Source organism: Cynocephalus volans, chromosome 8, assembly GCF_027409185.1.
Source record: "Cynocephalus volans isolate mCynVol1 chromosome 8, mCynVol1.pri, whole genome shotgun sequence".
In the NCBI taxonomy this organism is placed as follows: domain Eukaryota; kingdom Metazoa; phylum Chordata; class Mammalia; order Dermoptera; family Cynocephalidae; genus Cynocephalus; species Cynocephalus volans.
In genome coordinates, this window is record NC_084467.1 from 96,483,456 (window position 1) to 96,503,837 (window position 20,382).

Here is a 20,382-nt window from a genome sequence, read left to right on the forward strand (position 1 = left end):
AGGGAGACAAAAAAGGGAGAGCTGATGTCTTATAGCCAAAATATGGTATGTTAAAATATATTTATAATAATCATTGTAGGAGTTTTTAGGTTTTGTTTTTCAAATACTTCCTTTTTCTATTTACAAAATAATATATATTCATTGTAGAAAATACAGACAATTATAAGGAGGTATAAAAAGAAAATACGTCATTCATAATCCTACTACACAGTGGTATTCAAGGTTAACAAAATGTGTACAATCTTATAGTCTCTGTATTTTTTTTAATAAAAAAATAAAAATTTCAAAGAGGCAATACCTGCTCTTGGTAAAAATTTCTAACCGTATAGAAATTGTATACTATACACAGTGTGTTTAGCTAAAAGTGAAGATTCTTCCCCTTTCCAGGCCACATGTCCAACAACCCAAGGCCCATTCCAAAGAGGGTTTAATAGTTTAGTATATATTTCTACTAAATGTTGATGATTATGCTTGTTATTAAGAAGGAGTATATATTATTAAGATTTTTTAATCTTAAACATGCCTTGCCTTTTCAAATATGAGAAGTTCCTTACAAGCAGAGGATGTCACTTTATACTTCTTGGTACGTCCTGTGCCTACCACAGCGATACTTTGCACACTCAGTAAGCATTTGTTGAAAATGATTACATATCCTTCCCAAACCACAAACTCAATCTCAAAATAGAACATGTCTATAAATGGTGGGATGCCAGCTCCTTCGCCACTCAAGCCACTAATTCCTAACAGAGAAGTCTGAAGAAACAGAACTCAAAATACGAATTGTTTTGCTTATCTTCTAATTTTCTCTTGTGTTTCTCCTGCATAGGCCCTCTGAGTTCACCTACACTACTTCCCCTCTGGACTGTATGAACCTTTGAGGTCAAAATCTCTTGTACAATCTCTATAAGTGCCTTACAGTTAGTGCCTTAAACAGGCTTGCTCAGTAAATGATGGTTAATTCTCAAATGTTCAACAAGCAGAGCTTCTCACAGCCTCTGAAGAACAGAAAGGCTATTTATACATGTAGCCCACCAAGCATCTGTGAAAAAGTAGGGCTGCTAGAGACACCTGGAACCAGAAGCTTAAAAACTGACATAGCCGCCGCATGCCTTATAAGATTTCACATAGAGCAAGACCGCATGTTCTCTTGAACAAGGATACAGCATCTGAAATTACATCAGTGAGCTCCTTGAGGAGGAGCAGGAATATCCAGAACTACCACAAGCACCAGACAGACCACATGGGCTGGCAGTCATCTAAACACAGGTTATCCTTCCAAGGCAGGCTCTGGTCACAATGACTGACTATAATAAAAAAAAAAATTCCATCAACTGTGGCACTGGAGTTCATGGTTGTCTTGATCAGGCCATAAAATAGTCAGTCTTGAGCCAGTCAGGAACTGCAACTTGTTCTTTTCAGGCAATGTTCTACACACCTGACCCAGTCGGTGCAGACTGGCATTACCCATATTTTCTTATTGTTCAGATCACAGAACAAGGAGGATTACTGGATATCACTAGCACCTTCAGCTTCACCTAAACAGCTAAAATGATAATTTCATTCATCATCCAAAGAGTTCCTTTGGAAACCTAGGCCAGATTTATTAACTATAATTGTGGTTTACTACTACCCCAACCCTCCCACCCACCCCTTCCCAATAGCCAATTAACATTTGCTTTTGAAAATGTACAAACTCATTGAAAAACTAATCCACCTACAGCAAATGTAACTAATTTTTAATATTTCAGTCTCTAACATTCTATTGCTGATGAAAGTGAGAAAAGTGAAATCAGAGCTAACAGCAGACCAAAGCTCAAGTAGAAAGAAAAGGTCATATGGAAAGGAGATAAATCCAGGAGAATTAGGGGACCAAGAATACAGATTCAATCCTACCCCTTCAAGGGGAGAAGGAATAGGGATGTCCAGGACAGGGTGAACAACCTGGTCATGGTTAAAGAGACAGAATTCACAAGTGTCAGCACAAGGCCATCAATTCTAATTCCTAATCATTTATTATATTAACACAAGGTACATATCACTCTACACTGTGGTGGCATCTTTCAAAATGTGCATTACTTTTTTTTTTTAATGTCCCATCTCTGTGAACCTAAAAATATGTATTACTTTTAATTATAGCAACAAGAACCTTGTCTGTCCCCCCTTACTGGATCTGAAGCCCCATTTGGTACAGGGATGAAGCCTATACATTTTAGCAACTAATACAGAGAACAGCATATGGGAGGCACTCAATGTATAATGAATCCATTTTCTTTAAGAAGTACCTGTGAAGCTCTGAAAAGGAGGATGATGAAGTGAAAAGCTAAGGCCAGACCCACTTAATTTCCCCATGACAGAAATGAGTATGAAATGTAAAAGTTCTATTCCGAGAGGGCTTCTGCTTCTGGCCAAGACAGAGTTACAAGGATCAGATTTACCCTCCCACCAGAAACAACTGAAAACACAGAGAATATATAAAACAGCAGTTTTCAAGACACTAGACAACAAGCGATGAGAAAAATAATCCCTGAAAGGAAACAAACGAGGGCCCTACAACTGCCCCAGCTTATTGCCTGGAGAGAATTTCCAGGCCATGGTGCAGGGAAGGGGAACCCAGTCAGAGCCCAGAGGTCTCTCTAAATTGAGGAGATAAAACTAATAGTCAGGGGAGGCCAAAAAGGTTAGAATTCACAGGGTAGAAGACTAGCAGGGAGAGAGTTGCACAGAAAAAGAACTCTGGAGATCTGAAGAGGGGGTTCCCCAACCACTCTGCCAAGCCTTCATCTGAGTATTGATCACCACATGCATATGAGGAAACTACTTGAGGCCAGGAAAAGAATCACCTGAAAGGACTGGAGAGACCATTATCTGGACCTCACACAGGACCAGGAATAACTCCTGTTCCCAACAACCACAACAGAAACCTCATATTTCAAGGGAACTGGGTAGAGTATTCAAGGAAGTTGACCTCAGTAGTGAAGAAAAATTAACCTTACACTAAATGCTGTTCTGGTTCTGACTAAAAAAGCTTAAAGCAAAACCAAAAAGGATCAAATTGTTTCCAAGTAACCTAACTGTATCCAGGAATAAAGTTCAGGAATATTTACAAGAATACAAAAATATCTAGTACCCAACAAGATAAAATACACATTCAATCAAAAATCACCAGGCATGCAAAGAAGAAAACAGGATCCATAATAAAGAGAAAAATCAAACAAAATGACCTAGAAATGAAACAGATAATAGAATTAGTAGACAAGACAGTTGTAACGACACTCTGTATGTTCAAGAAGTTAGAGACTAGATTGTGCATGTTAAGTATAGACATAAAAGATATAAAAAAGAACCTAAATCAGACTTGTAGAAATGAGGATTACAGTGTCTGGGATGAAAAATACACTGGATAGGATGAACAGGAAATTAGACATTGCGGAAAAGAACAGCACCAGAAAAGAACTTGAAGATACACCAATAGAAACTATCCAGAGTGAAACAAAGAGAAAAAAATTAACAGAGCATCACTGAGTTGTAGAACAACTTCAAGCAACCCAATACATATGCTTTTGGAGTTTCTGGAGGAGGTTGGAGGCGGTGGGGACAGGAAAAACAACTGAATAAATAATATCCAGAAATTTCCCAAATTTCATGAAAAGTATAAATGCAGAGATCGAAGAGGCTCATAAACCCCAAGCCCAAGGAAAATGATGAAAACTACACAAAGGCATGTCATATTCAAATAGTCTAAAACCAGTAGTAGAGAAAAGTCTTAAAAGAATCCACAAGAAAAAAATGATTTTACACACAAAGTAACAAAGAAGGATAGTAGACTTTTCCTCAGAAACAATGCAAACCAGAATACAGTGGAGCAACATCTTTAAAGTGCTGGGGGAAAACTGCCAAGCTGGAATTTTATATTCAGTGAAGCTATCTTTCAAAAATGCAGATTTCAAAAAAGAAAAGTTCTGTTCTTCTGCACTTGTCCATTACTCCTCAGCATTATATGGTGGGTGTTTCTTTTTGACAGCCACAGAGAGGGACTATACCAGTCCAAAAGATCTGAAAGACAGCTGAAGTCCCATCGTTCCACGTAAAACCAACTATTCGGGTCCCTAATTACCACAGCTCAAAGTGATCTCCTCTTCTTGGGTTTTGTTCTCACAGCACTTATGGACTTACTTTTCACTATAACTACGAGTATTTACGTATTTGTCTACCTCTCAAATTATGCTATGAATTCTTAAAGGTAGACATTATGATTTGGCATTACACATTAGGACTAGCACAAGGTTTTATACATATTAAGTGCTCAACAAACATCTCCAGAAATGTCTATTCACACTCCTGCCACCAACATCATTGTCTGTATGTAATCTTCCTCCTACCATAGTTACCACCATTTCAGTAAATAATGGCTGAATAAGGTTTATTCCTATGCTCTTACAGCCAGCCAAAACACTGTTAAACACTAGTAGGTATTCTTGGGTGTTCACACATACAAATGGTGACCTTACTCCTCTCCTTCCCACACTAGTTACCATCAAATCCATACAGTTAAAAATGGATAAAGATGCCCTAAGCACATCAAAGCATTTAGAGATATTGGCCAGGGGTAGACTATATAGAAAAGAAATTCAAATATCTGAGTAAGAAGAAATAAAGGTCTGAATACTAAAACTTAAGCACAACATATAGAGGTGGGAAAGGATAAAGCAATAGCAAGATGGCTGTAGAAGGTAGTTGTGCAGGTAGAAAAAACAGAAAAATGTATGCAAGTATTTTGAAAACTTTCAAAAGGTAACACAAATAAAATCTATCAATATCACCAGCTGGTAAAGTGCTGAGTATACAATAGATGTTATTAAGTACTTGTTCAAATAAGAATTTCACAATCAGAATAAACAAAGCTAAAGTTGAAATAGAAGTAAAATAAAAAAAGAGAAAAGGGAATACATTTGAGAAGACGCTTTAGAAACAGTACTTCTGTGAAAGACCAAAGAAAGCTTAGACGCAGCCATAGGATCACTTACTCAGACAGGACCGGTTTCCAGTGGTATACAGACTGAACATCATCAACCAATAAGTATGGTTCAATTGTTCTAATCAAGGCAAAGTATGAAGAATAAAAGAAATATGAGCAGAGGATAAATCTTTGTGCTACAAAGAACTAAAGGCAGAATAACCCTTTTAGGAAGGGAAAACCCCAAACCTGACACAATATTACCAATAAATATTCTACAATATTAAAATACTAAACCATATAAAAAGGACAGGGGAGTAGAGGAGCCCAGCAACAGAAGGTAGAGTGAATGTCTATTTCAAGAACTGTTATAAAAAAAAGTAATATGTATTAGCTGTACACATGATAATTGAAATGGAGAGTGTGGGGAGAGTTGAAGCACATTTTATTTATGATAAACAATAGCTGTGCTGCTTTAATGTAGTATGCCTAAGAGGTAGACTATTTAGCACAGAGAGAACATAATCTGGTCACTACATATTTCTAAGCAGTCAGCCAAATGTATGACCTAGAAACAGGTCAAAATTAAGAGAAACTATGTAAATATGCTGTTTCTCTGATTAACAGTCCAAACGCCAGATTCCAGAAGGGCCACAGAGCAAATATAGTAATTCAGGATACCTAATCATATCTTATGGCAGGAAGCTCAGAAACCAAGAAGTTTAAGACTAGCTGGATAAAATGTCAGCTTGATTCTATCAAGAACAGATGACCAACAAACTATTGTCTTCTAGAGAGATTTATTAATCCCGTGGCACAGTTACTGGCGCAAGAATAGACAAGACACATCAACAGAACAAAACAGAGTCCAGAAATGGACGAGATTTCTTTTAGCATATGATAAAGCTAGCACTTCAAGTTAGTGGTTAAAGATCACTGGAAAAACTGGCTATTTGGAAAAAATAAAAAGCTGAATTCCTAACTCCCTTCTTCACCCTTCTCTCAAACAAATTCCATATAGGGTAAAGATTTAAATGTAAAAAGTTAAATTATACAAATACTAGAACTATGAATGAATTTTTTTATAACCTTAGAATGACAGGACCTTTACAAAAAAAGATATAAAAATTAGAACCCATAATATAAGAATTTACTTTGACTATGTAAAATATTTTAAACAGCAAAACCCCAGAGAGAGTTGGGGGGAAAAAAACCCAAAAAACAAAACAAAACTGGGAACAATTATTTGCAACATAACAAAGAGTTAATATAGGAATGGTTTTCAAATCAATAAGAAAAAGGCAAAGACTTCAAATAGCTCTTGGAAAATAGGCAAAGTACATGAATGAGCAATTCATAAAAGGACAAAGAAATGGCCAACAGACATATGAAAAGCTATTCAATCTCACAAGTAATCAAATAAAAATAACGTGATGGCATTTCTACCTTCCTCACTGGTGAAGATTAAAAAGCTGGACAAAAGGTATCCAGTGAGAGCTATCTGGTGATGCAAATCAGAATTGAGAATATCCATACCATATGATTCAACAATCTCACTCTTATAAACTCATCATAAGGGGTAATTATACACCCTTACAAAAGATGTCACATACCTGGATGCTTATTGCAGCTAACAACTATTGAGCATTCCTACATGTCACCACGGTGCTAGGCATCTTACATTATCATTTAACCCATTTAACAACCCCATGAGATATTATTATATCTGTATATCATAGATGAAAAATTGAAGATGTGTTAAATAAGTTATGTTATGCCATAAAACAATATACCAGGTACTATTTTAAAAGTTTCAGGTATTTATTGACCCTGAAAGACATTCATAACATTGGTTAGAGTGTGATGTGACACCAAGGTTGAGGGTTCAGATCTCCTATTGGTGAGCTGCCAGGAAAACAAAAAAAAAAAAAGAAAGATATTTATAACATATTGAATAAAAATCAGGTTACAGAATTGCATGTAATATTGTATGTGTATATTTATGGTTAAATATATCTGGAAGAATACCCTTCAAAATATTAACAGCCACAGTTTCTAAGAGATAGATTTATGGGGATGCATTCTTCTTTGTAGTTTTTCTGGAGTGCATGAATTACTCCTACCCCACCTCCAATTAGCATGAATTATTTTTTTAAATAAAACTATATGTAAGTAAGCTATTTTTAGTAAAAAACATATGAGCAAAGTATATATGAAAGGGTGGTGTAAAAAGTATAAATAGACCATGTCAGTTTACTCTTATTTATACTGCACTGGCTAACAGATGTTCCAGAAGGTTACAGGGATAGGTCAGAGAGCCCCCACTACACTGAGCCACAGTAACAGGTGTTCTTGATTTAAGGTAGAATTCCTAATGCCACATCCTAATGTCATTACTCACTGAAACACTAAACTAACTTTTCAGAGTCACATTCAGAGGCTTTAGTCCATCACCTGATGAACAGTGATTTCTAGTGTCCCAAATGGTATCAATAGCCATCTACTGCCCCTGGGCAGGAGCTCTGGGCAGCAGGGTGTCACTGGCTGGCATTTATAGTCACTATCTGAATATCGTATAGGTTTTCAGGAACTCATGTTAGAACATAGGAAACAGCTTGTACTACCTTCTCTGAAATACATTCACCTTGAGAGCTGATGATACAAGACTCACCCACCCACTTATTGCCTAACATCTTAAAACAGGAGGCCCGCACGCTTTAGGATCCGCGAATTAACACAATGTCCATTTCTGTGGTCATGGGATAATCCCTAGTTCTCTCCAAAAATGAAGAAAGGCCACAAAACATAACATTCTTCACAGAAATAGCTTCATCTTCACATTTAACTAAACTAGAAACCTAATTAAATTACTGCTACTATAAGTTTGGAGAACTTAAAGTTGGGCCCAAGAGTCACTGTAGCTTGGGAAGAAAACTCAGTCATGAGAAACTTCTGCCTATCTTTAGTTGCACACCTGTTCAAAAGTAAAATACAGAAAGAACTAACACTGGCACAACTGAGTGCGGGTCAGTTTTCCCATGGTACACCCCAGTTAAAAAGCCCACTTGTAGATGGCCTGACAATCTTGCCATCAAGCAAAGAAGGGAGTGAATTTGATGATGGCATCCTTCACATGCATCCCTTCTTTCAACAAATATGTCTGCGTGCCTATCATGTGCTGGACACTACTTGGGGTTCTGGGGAAACAGCAGTGATAATACATGCTCTGAGCTCACAGAGCTTATACTCTATAACCAAGCTTTTCACATACAGAAGTCGAAAAATGAAGGTTAAACATGCTAGACATTTAATCTATACAAGACAGACTGTCATAGTGATCATAAGGGTGTTAAAGGTGGTAGGGTGGCTTAACACCCTTGCATTATTACTCACTAGTCTAGTAACTAACTGGTTGGGAAAGTAGGCACCAATCACTTTCTTTCTTGGGAATCCATTTCCTCAGGAGTAAAACTGAATCATACTTCTTCATTCACAGGAATAATAAGAATCAAATGGAATAGCATACAAAGACAAGAAATGGGTGATCCCATAACAACTGGGAATCTAGGATTAGGCTTCCAAACCTCAACTCGGGAACACAGGAACAGGGCACAGTAGTGTGTAAGAAAGGTCTGGAACACAACCTGGGTGATGCTCTTACAGGCAGGAAGAGAATTTTAACAGAATACAGTTCTGTTAAATAAGGCACTGCCAGGATCATAAAATATGAGCCAAAAATAAGATCACAAATGCTCCAGTTCTCATAGAGACTATTCTCAGAAACGGAAAAGCTAAACATAAAATAATGTACAAGTTTTCAAATCTATTCAATTATTCAGTGTTTTCTAAGAGGCAGGATGATACAGAGGACAGCACTGAGCTAATAATCAGTCGATCTGAATTTTATTTCCAGCACTGCCAAAAGCTATGTGAAATCAGGCAGCACAACTGAACATCACCACCAAGGTGAGGGGGTGAGAACGACAAACTTTCTAGTCCCTCTAAGCTTTAACATTCTCATATGACTCAGCAGTAATTTAACCACTCAAGTTTGCTTTTCCACTGCTATATATCTTTTTAAAAAAAACCATGTCAGCTCCCTGCTCCAGTGTTAAAAGGAGAGGACAACCTCCACTATCAAGACACCTCAGCAACCCAGATACTCACTGAAAGGAAGCAAGGGAGACCTTGAGGCCACTATTCATTCATTAAAAATCTATGCATCTGGGGCTGGCCAGTTAGCTCAGTTGGTTAGAGCGTGGTGCTGATAACACCAAGATCAAGGGTTTGGATCCCTGAACCGGCCAGCCACCAAAAAAAAAAAAAAAAGAAATCTGTGCACCTGCCCTCTAAGAGAAACTTGCAGAACATAACTATGATTCAATTACTAAATTTGTTACAACTGCCTAATATTAGAAATCTGCTTTCTTAGCTTACAGGTGAAGCAAATCAAATTTGAGGGCGATATATCCAGAGACAGCAGCAAGAAGGAATAGGATATTGCAAGTGGAACATCATTTCTGCAGGAAAAAAAAGTAAACTTAAGCAGACAATGGCAATAAGCTTGTAAATCTGGGCCATTCAAAACTGGACAAAATAGCCTCACATATCTCAATAGCCTTTGTGGGCAGGACATACCATACCACATTAAAATAATGTGAGTCGTGATATAGCATAATTTAATCTCTTCTTAGTGATCTAGGGACATACAGTTGACTAAGAAGGCATAGAAATATTTTAGAAAGATTTCCATTAAAAAAGCAAACAAGCAAACAAAAAAAATATCCTTTGGCATTTAAAGGCATAAGGTTGGCTTTTGAAAAATTCACTTCCATAGAACAATTCATTTCTAACCATGCCGAATAAATAAACTACATTTCAAAACTTTTAGCATTTATTTTTACATCGCAGTCCCATTTGAAAGAAAAGAAAGTGATGAAGAGATATGTTCTAGTTGCCAGCTGACTGAGCCGACAAATATAAAGGCTGACTGCCCACCCACTGGGTGTGGGGACTAACCCCCTTATTGCCTCTGCTATGACCACATTGGCCTTCTTCCAGATCTTTGAGTACATCAAGCTCTTTCGAGACCCAGTCCTTATGAACATGCTGTTCTCTCTGCCTGGGATACTACTCCTGGCAAAATTCTATTCATCTCCAAGTATCAGTTTAAATAATTTTTCAGTGAGGAGTCTTTCCTAATAGCCCAAACTAAAAAGACCTCTATTATTCACCCATGCTTACTTTTTTTCTTCTTGGTACTTATTATATTTATAATTATATATTGTTTAGTGGCCATTTTCTCTATTGGTCCATAATGCTTCATAAAAACAGAGGTCTTGTTTGTTGTGTTCCACACCAGTTCTCAGGGCTCAGTACAGTGCCTAACACGTGTCGTACTCAACAAACAATTGTTGAATTAAAGAATAACAATAATAGTATTTAACCTTTACTGAGTGCTTATACTGGTATTATATATATTATATTACTATAAGGCATCACTGCTACTTATTAAATAAAGCAGGCTCAGAGAGGTTAAGTGATTTGCTCAAAGTCACACAGCTGGTACGTGGCAGATAAAGGTTTGAAACCCATGTCAGTCTGACTCCAGACTACATATATAATGACTACTCTTTCTCCAGCACTGTGTGAGGTTAATGTGACGACAGACTCACAGTACAAGCTGGGCCCTACATTTAAGGAGTTTATAATCTGGGGAATAAAACTTTTATAAATGAAACTGAATATAAGACAGAAGTGCTGTATTATACAGCATAGTTATATGTTATAGGAGAGAACACGAAAAACCAATCAGGGCTGGAAGGGCATTCAGACAGGAGGAATGCTGTGAAAACAAATATGCAAAAGCAAAAGAACATGGGGAGTTTAAGGGACTTTTGAGAAGGTCACTTTAACTGGGACAGATGGTTAACATAGACCAGGAAGTGTTGAAATAGTAGGTTAAAGAAATATACACATAACAAAAACCATTCCATCAGCATTCTAATCAGTTACCCTTTCAAGCAAAGTTCCTGAGAAGTACCTATCACATCTCATTAATATTTCTTAAAACTTCACAGAGGTCAGTAGAGTGCAAAGCTAACAGTGGATGCTCAGTTGATAAAGGGGTTGAAATATGCAAGGTGCTATTTCAGAGCTATCAACCAAAAACCAGTCACTAACTCTAACAAACTAAAGCTTAATGAAGGAGAGAAAAATAGTTATGAAATTATAAGCAGTCTTATTTTTTATAATTATATTATTATATTTACAATAATAAGTTATTTAAAACTACTTATGTACACTTGAAACTATCATAACTAGATGGCCAGGTATCAGATTATTATTTTCTCCTCCATCTCCCATAGCTTCGATAAAGACCCTTTGGATAGATGATCTTTCCCTGACCCTACCCTGAGGCCAAGGATATCAGTAGTAGATATTTCTAATCCAGATTTGGCTCCTGTGAGTATCCATAGTAATTATCTAGGAATATCACAACTATAAAAAAAATTTTTTAAGCACATACACAAATATTTATGTATCTAACTGGTAATGCATCAGAAGCTTTGTGGAGATAATCATTATAAAAAACTCTTAATAAAAGATGAATACACACTAAATCTCACACTGTCTCTTAATCTTCACAATAACCCTCAGAGGTAGGTATTAACACTCCCATTTTATAGATGAAAAAACTAAGGTTCAGAGAGATTAATTTGTCCATGATCACCACTGAAGTCTGAATCCAGCCAGGTCTGATAACGGAGATCATGTTTCCCCCAAACCTCTGCCTCAAAGAACTCTCATATTAACAAGTCAAGAATTTGACGTAATCACAAATATTAAAAAAAAGACCACCACCACATGCTTCTTACATTTCTCCCAATCTTGACTCACTCTCATTCTTGTCACCCCCACCTAAGCCTGTCATCCAGCCCTGCCAAGTGATAAAACCAAATGTCTTTATGCCTCATCTGTCTTCTTTTATGCCCATGTTCCTTGGGAGTTGTTGCTTTAAGGGCTGTATTTATCAGGATCATTTGGCTGACAATTGGGTCCTGTGAAGGCTGTGACAAATCGACAGGCTTATTAAGAAATTATACAAATCACAGTCACATGGTACTTGAAGTTTTCAAAACACTTTCACTTATATTTTCTCTTCAAAGCTTCATGATAATGTTACATTTTACATGATGAGGAACTGAGGCTTAGAAAGGCTAACTGAGCTCTGTTGAGGGTACTCTGACTTCAAGGAGCAGAGCAGAATTCCCAACTACATGACTTACAACTGGGGTCTTTAACTTTCCCTTATTCCTAAAGCAAATGCATTGATTTAAAACATCTCTAGGAAACACTTCCAAATGTAATCAGTAAATGTAAATTAGTAAAAGTAAGGGCTCTGATCAGTTAATAAGCCCAATAATCTATGATTCAAACTGTTAAGCACATTATCAACAAGTGCTCAAGCTTATCCTTGTTCACAAATGTTCAGAAAAGAGAAATCTGTTCATGGGCATCAATGTCTTCAGGCCTTCACATTCTCCTTCCATGAGGTCCAGAAGTCTGAGAGTGTTCCCTGGAATCTTTAGCTCTTCAAGTCTACAGGATAATCTGCCCTGCCCTCTACTCTGCTCTCCTGTTGGACATACACTTCTCAGACCACAGCAATAACTAGCCTCTGAAAGGATAACTCTTCTTGGCTTCCCATTTCCACTTCTGGTTTCTCCAGCTCTAGCTCTTGTCTAGCACTACCTGTTAGAACACTTTCACCAGTAAGTGCTGATGCCAAACTCTCCACCCACACTTCCCCTGTCTTTCTTTTACTTCCCTATATCTTTTCCTGGAAACCTTAGTCTTTCTCTCAACAATTACTTCCCCTAAAATAAAGTTTCCATTGACCATCCCCTGAGCATGTCTTGGATTTTCCTGCGTCCATGCCTTTATAGACTCCCTAGAAATTAACTCCACCTTGATTCTCTCCCCATTCATGAGGCCTTCCCAGACCACTGCACTGCAGTGGTCATTCCTTCTTACAAACTCTCTGCAAGCCGACTCCAAGCACCTAAATCCTGAAGATGGCACCAATGCTTAGCGCTTTGTTGACGCACAGGCCTAGACTCTACTCAGTATACAGTAAGTAGCTCGGTAAGTGCTTAAATAAATAACATCCACATAATACTTTACATTTAACAAGATACTTTGATAAAACTTCTCATTTGACCCTCCAAAAAATTCTAAGAATGGTTTCTCTAGTTTAAAAAACAACAATAAAGGTCAGAGAAGTTAATTGTCCATGATCACACAGCTTTGAAGCAGCAGAGCCAGGACTCAAATCTGGGTATGAAATATCTCTTTTGAATTTTGTATACAACATGTCAATGCTTTGAATCCCTTACGACAAACAGCAAGTACGAGATAAACATTTGATTTGTACTACTTTGAGAAGTATTAAAGTTAACGAAAATTTTCCTTCCCAGTTCAATTTCTCTTGGACCTTTTGGGCAATCTTACTGTTTAACCAGACTTACAAACTGGCTCAAGTACAATATTAGAACTTAGTTTTATTAGAACATATAGGAAGAACAAAACATAACAAAGCAAACATAACAGAGATAGTATTCATAAGGCCTAGAAGGAAAAAATGTACATTTTCTTCTGATGGAAATAAATCAAACCAATTAATCACATGTAAGTTTCTACATGTGAGTGTAATTTATGGTAAACTGCCATCTATTTTCAAAGACACAGGCAGCCAGGATGAAAAAAAGCCCCAGTTTTGGTTGAGTACTGTAGGAAAGGGGAAAAAAATTTACTGCTACATATCTATTGAATTTGCTTTTGGACTATGCAAATTAGCATTAGGTTTTTATTAGCATTAGATTTTTCAGCCAACAAGGAATGATAAAATACTTACAAAAAATAAAAGAGAAAAATGTCTTTCATAATTATATAAAGTAAATACTCCTGCTATCTTTAAGAACATTCATATTTCACTGAAGCAACCTCTGGAGGTGGAAACAAATCACGCCCAGATGTGAAATCCATGCTATGTTCAAGTTCAACTGGGAAGCCAAATAGCCACAACTTGCTTCTAAATTCGGAATCAACCTATAAACATTTATGATCATAACCTCTGGCCTCCTCTTCTTTCATATGAATCACAGAATTTTTTTTAGACATTTTAATGTTAGTCCAGAACTTCTCATGTTGTAGCTGAGGAATTGTGGGTCAGAAACGGAAATGCAAAACAGAAAATAAATTAGATTCACAGAAAACTTCTTCAGTAGAACACCACAGGTCCTGAATAGAAGGATTTTGTTTTCACTGTGGTTTCCTGAGACTGGGGTTGGGGGTTGAGAAGGAAAAATAGCCTCAAATTTTAAATAAACCCATTTGTCCAGCATTCACCTAACAATCTTTATAGGTATGAAGGGTCTGTCATGAAGATTCATTCAACCCAGTGATCTCAAAGCCACATATTACTAATCCAACTTTGACTGCACAACAAAAAATCTGCCTAGAACTGACTGAAATTGAGCAGCTTGTTCCTCAAGCCCCATTACTCCTAAAACCCATCTACATACAGATCAATGAGGCCACAAAGTGGGAAGAAAAAGTTTTTACCAAGTTTCTAAAAAGAGAAGTAAAAGATGCAATAGAAACACTGGTGACAAAGGGAGAGAAAGGGAACTAAAAATTGTAGAAGTTTACAAATACAGTATCTATTTCATAATATTTTTAGAAACACTGCCACATAGCTCTTTCTAGAAAAGCTGTATTTTTAATTACATGTCAAATTTGATGGTTTTGTCTGCCTTAATATTAGCTCCTAATCATATAAAACATCTGAGCCTCATTTCTTCAGCCTCAAAGCACAGTTTACTTTCTTTAAAGACAGAAATTGAGGGGTAGATATGAAGGGAGGGAGGAAAATAAACGTTACTCTCCTGTTCTGACCACTACGACTCAGTGCTAAGCACTGCCTGACATGTGATGATCACACAAAGGTAACAGGCCAACTAGGATAAAGTTGGGGAGCACAGCCTCTACAATCACCCACCAATAATACAAATTTTTCCATGAACTTTGTGATGTACCCTTGCATAGGAAAAATGGTATTTTCTTGAGAATACAATGCCTGTTGATAAGAGCTGACTGGAAATTGGTAAAGTGCAGAAGGAACTGTTAATATAGCTTTTGTGAACCTGATGTGAGAGATCAGATCAAAATAGCATAGGATGGAGAGCCTATTATTATCATTATTATTACAAAAAGAAAATAGTCATTAGAAGTTGACCAGAACATAAGGCTTCTTCCAATTATTTCCACAAGCAGATATGAAATTCAGATTTCCAATTAAAAATCACTATGCACAGAGCCAAATATTTTGAGTCAGCAGAGAACTTAATTGTTACACTGCATTCCCTTTGAGTTATTTGTCTATACCTGACTAGCTTTCTATCCTCACCCTAACTGAACCTTAGATGAAGACTAACCTTTCCCCTGATACATTATACTTCATCAAGTCTGTTGACACATATTGAAATCTGCAATGCATAAGTCAGTTTAATATTTCTCTAGGGGTTAAAGGTCTGCCTAGTACACTGCATGGGAGGGGATTCTTTATGAGGATTTTGCTCACTCTGCTCATCCAAGACCAAGGAGATCCTACAAAATTCCTATTCCTTGACCCCAAAATGAATGGAAGAAACAGGACTCAAGAGAAGATTAAATAAGCTGGAGGGTAGGGATGGGTGCTGGGGAAGGTAGTATGAAGAGAGGCTAAGTATTGGAATAAATGAAGCAGTTAAAGGCACTGACCTTCAGATTTCCGGGTGTTATAAAGGTCTGGTGATCCACAACAACAGGCTGAGAGCAGCAGCTCCCTGAAGACTCCAGCAGGCACATTCAGTCCCGTCAGCCTGGACTCAACCCTGCCAGCGCCAGCAAACAAACACACACATTCTTCTTGAAGCTGACACCCCATACAACACGGCCTCTCTACAGGGTCTGTTTATTTAAGAAACCAGATGCTTTGATGTTGGGGTAGAAGATGGGAAGACATTTGTAAAGAAGTAGTTAGCGACAGGAGCAGAGGGAGGGAAGAAAATAAGCAACAGATCCTGGCTTTATTCATCATAAATTTTAAAAGTTTGAAGGAAATTGTCAAATGGTCTGTACACAGGAATGAAAAATAAGGAAATTATGTCAGCCACCACCATAACTCTGGCCAAGGCATTTCATCTGTTTCTTTAAGACAGAGTTTCATGCCTACCCTCAAAGGGGTGCTTACAGGAGAAATGTTTTGAAGCAACCCAACTTAGTAACCAACATTAATACAATCTTCTAGGCCTGCTCACTTTCTCTCATGTTGAAGTTATACACGTCACGAACACTCCAAGCACTTGAAGGAAAGAATTGGTTAAAAGTGTGGCATAAAAACAGTTTTGGGTTAACGGCAAAAGGAAGATTATTTATTGAGTCATTTATGTATAAATGAGCCCTAATAATAGCTAACTAGTTACTGAGTGGTAATTATGTGCCAGACACTGCTCAAATGAGTTGACTTAAGTAACTTACCTAAGATCACACAGCTAATAAGTGACACAGCCAGGATTTGAATACAAACAGGCTGGCCTCAAAGCCTGCCCCACAGTGCTATACTGCCTTACCGTGATATGTCACACCTTCAGAACAAAATTAGCGGGCATAATTTTTGGTAAGGGGTAACAAAGGGTATCTTTCTCCTTTGTTTTCTTGTCATCCCTTTTGTTTTCTGTTTTTAGTGACAGCCATTACTTTTTATTTCCACTTTCTTTCCCATTAGTCTATCATAAATTATTTATAATACTATAACTAAAAAGGAAAACATTTTCCTCTCCTGCCTCAAATCCCAAAATAGAGCACTTAATCATTACATCTATGTGAAAAATACATACTGTCCACAATAAACCCAATATTTGAAATAGATTTAAAATCAATAGGTGGAAAAGAAAGGATATAAAGAAACTTCCTAGAGAGAAACAAGAGGTTTAGGCAAAGAGAATAACCTGCTGGATTTCATGAGTGAAGAAGCCTGAGTTTAGATCACTAGGGCACAGGTCTCCTAAAACCATAATGTAAAAGCACTACTATGCTTTAGCTTTACTTTGCTTCCTTAAGAAAATTAGTTAAATGCCGATATATTCTCGTAAGCCATAGAAACAGGTCTTGGAGATTTGCTGAAACCTTCTGAGGCTTTTCATTCCCCAGTTTGAATTATCTTTTCCTTGTATCTTGGCACCCCCAGCACCTAGCACTGATGTGGGCATTTAAAAGGCATTCACATACATTAACTATATGAATTAATATGGCTTGAAACGAACAGTATCAAGTTATGAGAAATAAGAGAACCAAGAACTTTCAATTTTTCTTGGGAACTGAATCCCGTCACATTATATGAGGGTACTTCAAAAAGTCTGTGGAAAAATATAATTGAAAGATAATATGAATTTTTCCATGAACTTTGTGATGTACCCTCGTATAGGAAAAACTATTCTAAATGGTACTTTCCTTCTCCAGCTGTACAAAATTATACAACGTCGCTGATAAAAAGTTATTTTGTCATGCTGATACTTCTATTTCACACTGTTTGTAAAGGATCCAAAAATACTAGATCTTACGAAAGAGTTTAGGATGACTTATTATGACTTCTAAAAACATAGAATTAAAAAGCAAAAGACTACTATGTAATAATTCTTGGTTAAGGAAGTGAAGAGCTTTAAGGTACTGAAGTACCTTTAAGAGCTACTTTATTCAAACACTTCTACAGTGAAGGACATGAACAAAGGCTCCACTCTTTTTTTTTTTTTTTTAACCAGATATTCAAGTTACAAAAAGGATGGGATCTCTGAAGAAAAGACCATGGATGACTAACAAATTCAAAAATAACTATTTTAAGTAAGGTCGCTGAAAGAAGACTTAAAAAAAAAAGAAAGCTAAAAAAAGTATTGGAAACAGTAGCTAAATAAAATGAAAGAAATACAGGGAAATTTCTTTATATACATTTACATACATTTCTAGACATCAAAGAATGAGTAGTTTCAGATCTGCTCTTGAATAGGTTTGGCCTAAGAACCCCCAAGCCAGTTTTTTTAACCTCTTGCTTTGGAATTTTACAAATGACATATAAATTCAAACTAACCAGGAAGACTCTAACTAAAGAAATAAACCCAGGAGTAGCAGCAGACCTAAAGATAGGTCAACCAGAAAGAGAAGAATCTGAAATACAAAGTAATAATGCTGTGTCCAGCTAGCTCAAGGAAGGAAATGGTCCTGGTACAAATTAAGCCTTTCTTTCTCAACCCCCAACTGTGAGAAGGAAGTCTACAGGATTATTTTTTTCTCATCAAATAGGAAGATTTCCCAGTACTCATTCTATTCATTCCACCCTATCTGTACTCAGCTTGTCCCCGCCTTCAGCATTAGCTTGGCTACCTCTATACAGTTGCTGCTTGGACTGCATAAGCACAGTTATCACTGACTACTTATGCCTTAACTTTGAGTGCCTTTTGTCCCCAGACCTGAGAATTATATCACTGGAAACAAGTATGGTCCAGAAAGATAGTGCAAGGGGAGACTGAGGCTCAGCTGATACTAGAATGTGGTTACACAAGAACAAGTGCAGGAACAGAGCATCAGCTGCCCATCTCTGCCCCATGAGCAACTCTCTTTGAAAGAAGAAAAGACAAGAAAGAAAATATACTGAACTGGAAATACATCATGCAAATGTGGGTATCAACAATTAAATCATTAATTTTAGAAAAACATGGGGAAGATGCCCAAATTGTAGTGAAGCAAGGAGCCAGGACTTTGCTAACAACTAGCTTTGTCGATCCAGTAGTGTGCAAGGGTTAAGCTGCTTGTCCCCACGGACAGAAGTGCCACAACTTTGAAAGTCTTTTGACCGGGAACCTGCTCAAAGCAGAATATGTGCAATGCGTTTCTTAACTATTGGAAATGCTGCCACAACAGGATATAGACATCTGGTCAGTCCCGTGTGGTCTGTCCTGTCAATACCGCGACAGAAGGTCAAATGTGGAGTAAGAGAGATCACATAAACACTGTCATCTCATTTCTAAGCTTCATCCTTTAACGATTAGAGAACACACCGTGCCCTAACAAATGCTTTGGGTTTCAGAACTCCCGCCTCACCACCCTGGAAGTACTGACCCAGAGAGGACACACCTTTGCCTCTGCGCAGCCCAACCTCTGCAAAGCACTTAAGAGGTAATTATTCCTCTAGCTTCCTGGTGGCTAATAGAGTTGCTGGATCCTGATTATTTATACAGACGGAAAACTGACGCTCAAGAGATTTTAACTTATAAAAAAAAGAATGCTGTGGAAGTCTAAGATTTCCTCCCCTGTGACGAAACACAGCCCCGCCGGCCGAAGCGTTCCGGGGCCGCCCGGGCCCGCCCCCGCCCCCCCCACCGCAGTTTCGGGCCGCGGCCCATGGGGGGAGGGGGGAGCGGGCGCGGCGGGGCCGGGGTGTCCTTCCCAGCGGAGACGCCGGCGCGCTAGGCAGGGGAAGAGGGGCCGGCTGCGCGCGGGGGGCAGAGGGCCGCGAGGGGGTCGGGGGCGGCACCTCGCAGTTCGGGCGGCGCCCGGGCCGGTGCCCGCTCACCTGGTACGTGTTGTTGGTCAGCTTGGCGACGAAGTCACGGACCCCGCCGCAGTCCTCGTCCTCGCTGAGAGTGCTGCGGCGCCAACGGCCGCCGCGGGGGTACAGGCCCCCGGCCGCGGCCGCGCGCAGTCCCCAGCTCACTCCGACGGGGCCGGCCCAGCGCGACAGCGGCGCAGCGGGCGGCGGCGGCGCGTCTAGCCGGTCCTGGCCGAGGGTCGTCGGCAACAGCAGCTGCAAGAGGAGGAGGAAGTCGAGGCCGTGGGGCCAGCGCGAGAGGCCGTCCGCAGCTCCCCGGCGCCGCTCCATCGCCGCTGAATGCCGACGCCGCCGACACCTGCCGCCCGGCTCGCCCGCCCACCCCCGCCGGCGCCTCGCCACACCCCCGAGCCCGAGCCCGGCGCTCCTTGGATACGCGCAGCCGGGCCTCTCCGCCTCCATAGGCTGGCCGCCTGTCCTTCTTTCCAGGCCCACTCCTCATTGGCTCGCGTCTCCGCCGGCTTCGGGGGTCCTGGATTCAGATGCCAAGATGCGGGACTGATTGGTTGGAATGCGGCGGAGACGGCTGAGGTCATCCCCCCCTCCCCGCCGGGCGTCTCCAGAGTTCGCGTAGGAGCTTTCCCAGTCTCACTGCGAAGCCCCGGCTCCGTGGCCCACGGACCCCTCTCTGCTCTCCGCTCCTTCTGGCGCCGTCTCGCTAGGGCTGGGTTACTCTCCCCTCTACGCCAGAGACACCCCTAAAAGTCCTTCAGTGAGGCAACGC

At 39.2% G+C, this 20,382-nt stretch overlaps 1 protein-coding gene across 4 annotated transcripts in view; it reads right to left on the minus strand.

Moving 5' to 3' along the window:
* The window catches only part of SORT1 (sortilin 1), a 76,154-nt gene extending 56,167 nt beyond the window's left edge, over positions 1 to 19,987 (minus strand). For all 4 annotated transcript variants that reach the window (XM_063107126.1, XM_063107124.1, XM_063107125.1 and 1 more), the window contains exon 1: positions 19,623 to 19,987. In XM_063107126.1, the coding sequence (XP_062963196.1) occupies positions 19,623 to 19,928 (306 nt within the window). In that variant the 5' untranslated portion in view covers positions 19,929 to 19,987. The remainder of the gene's footprint in view (positions 1 to 19,622) is intronic.
* Between the last annotated feature and the right edge of the window lie 395 nt (positions 19,988 to 20,382).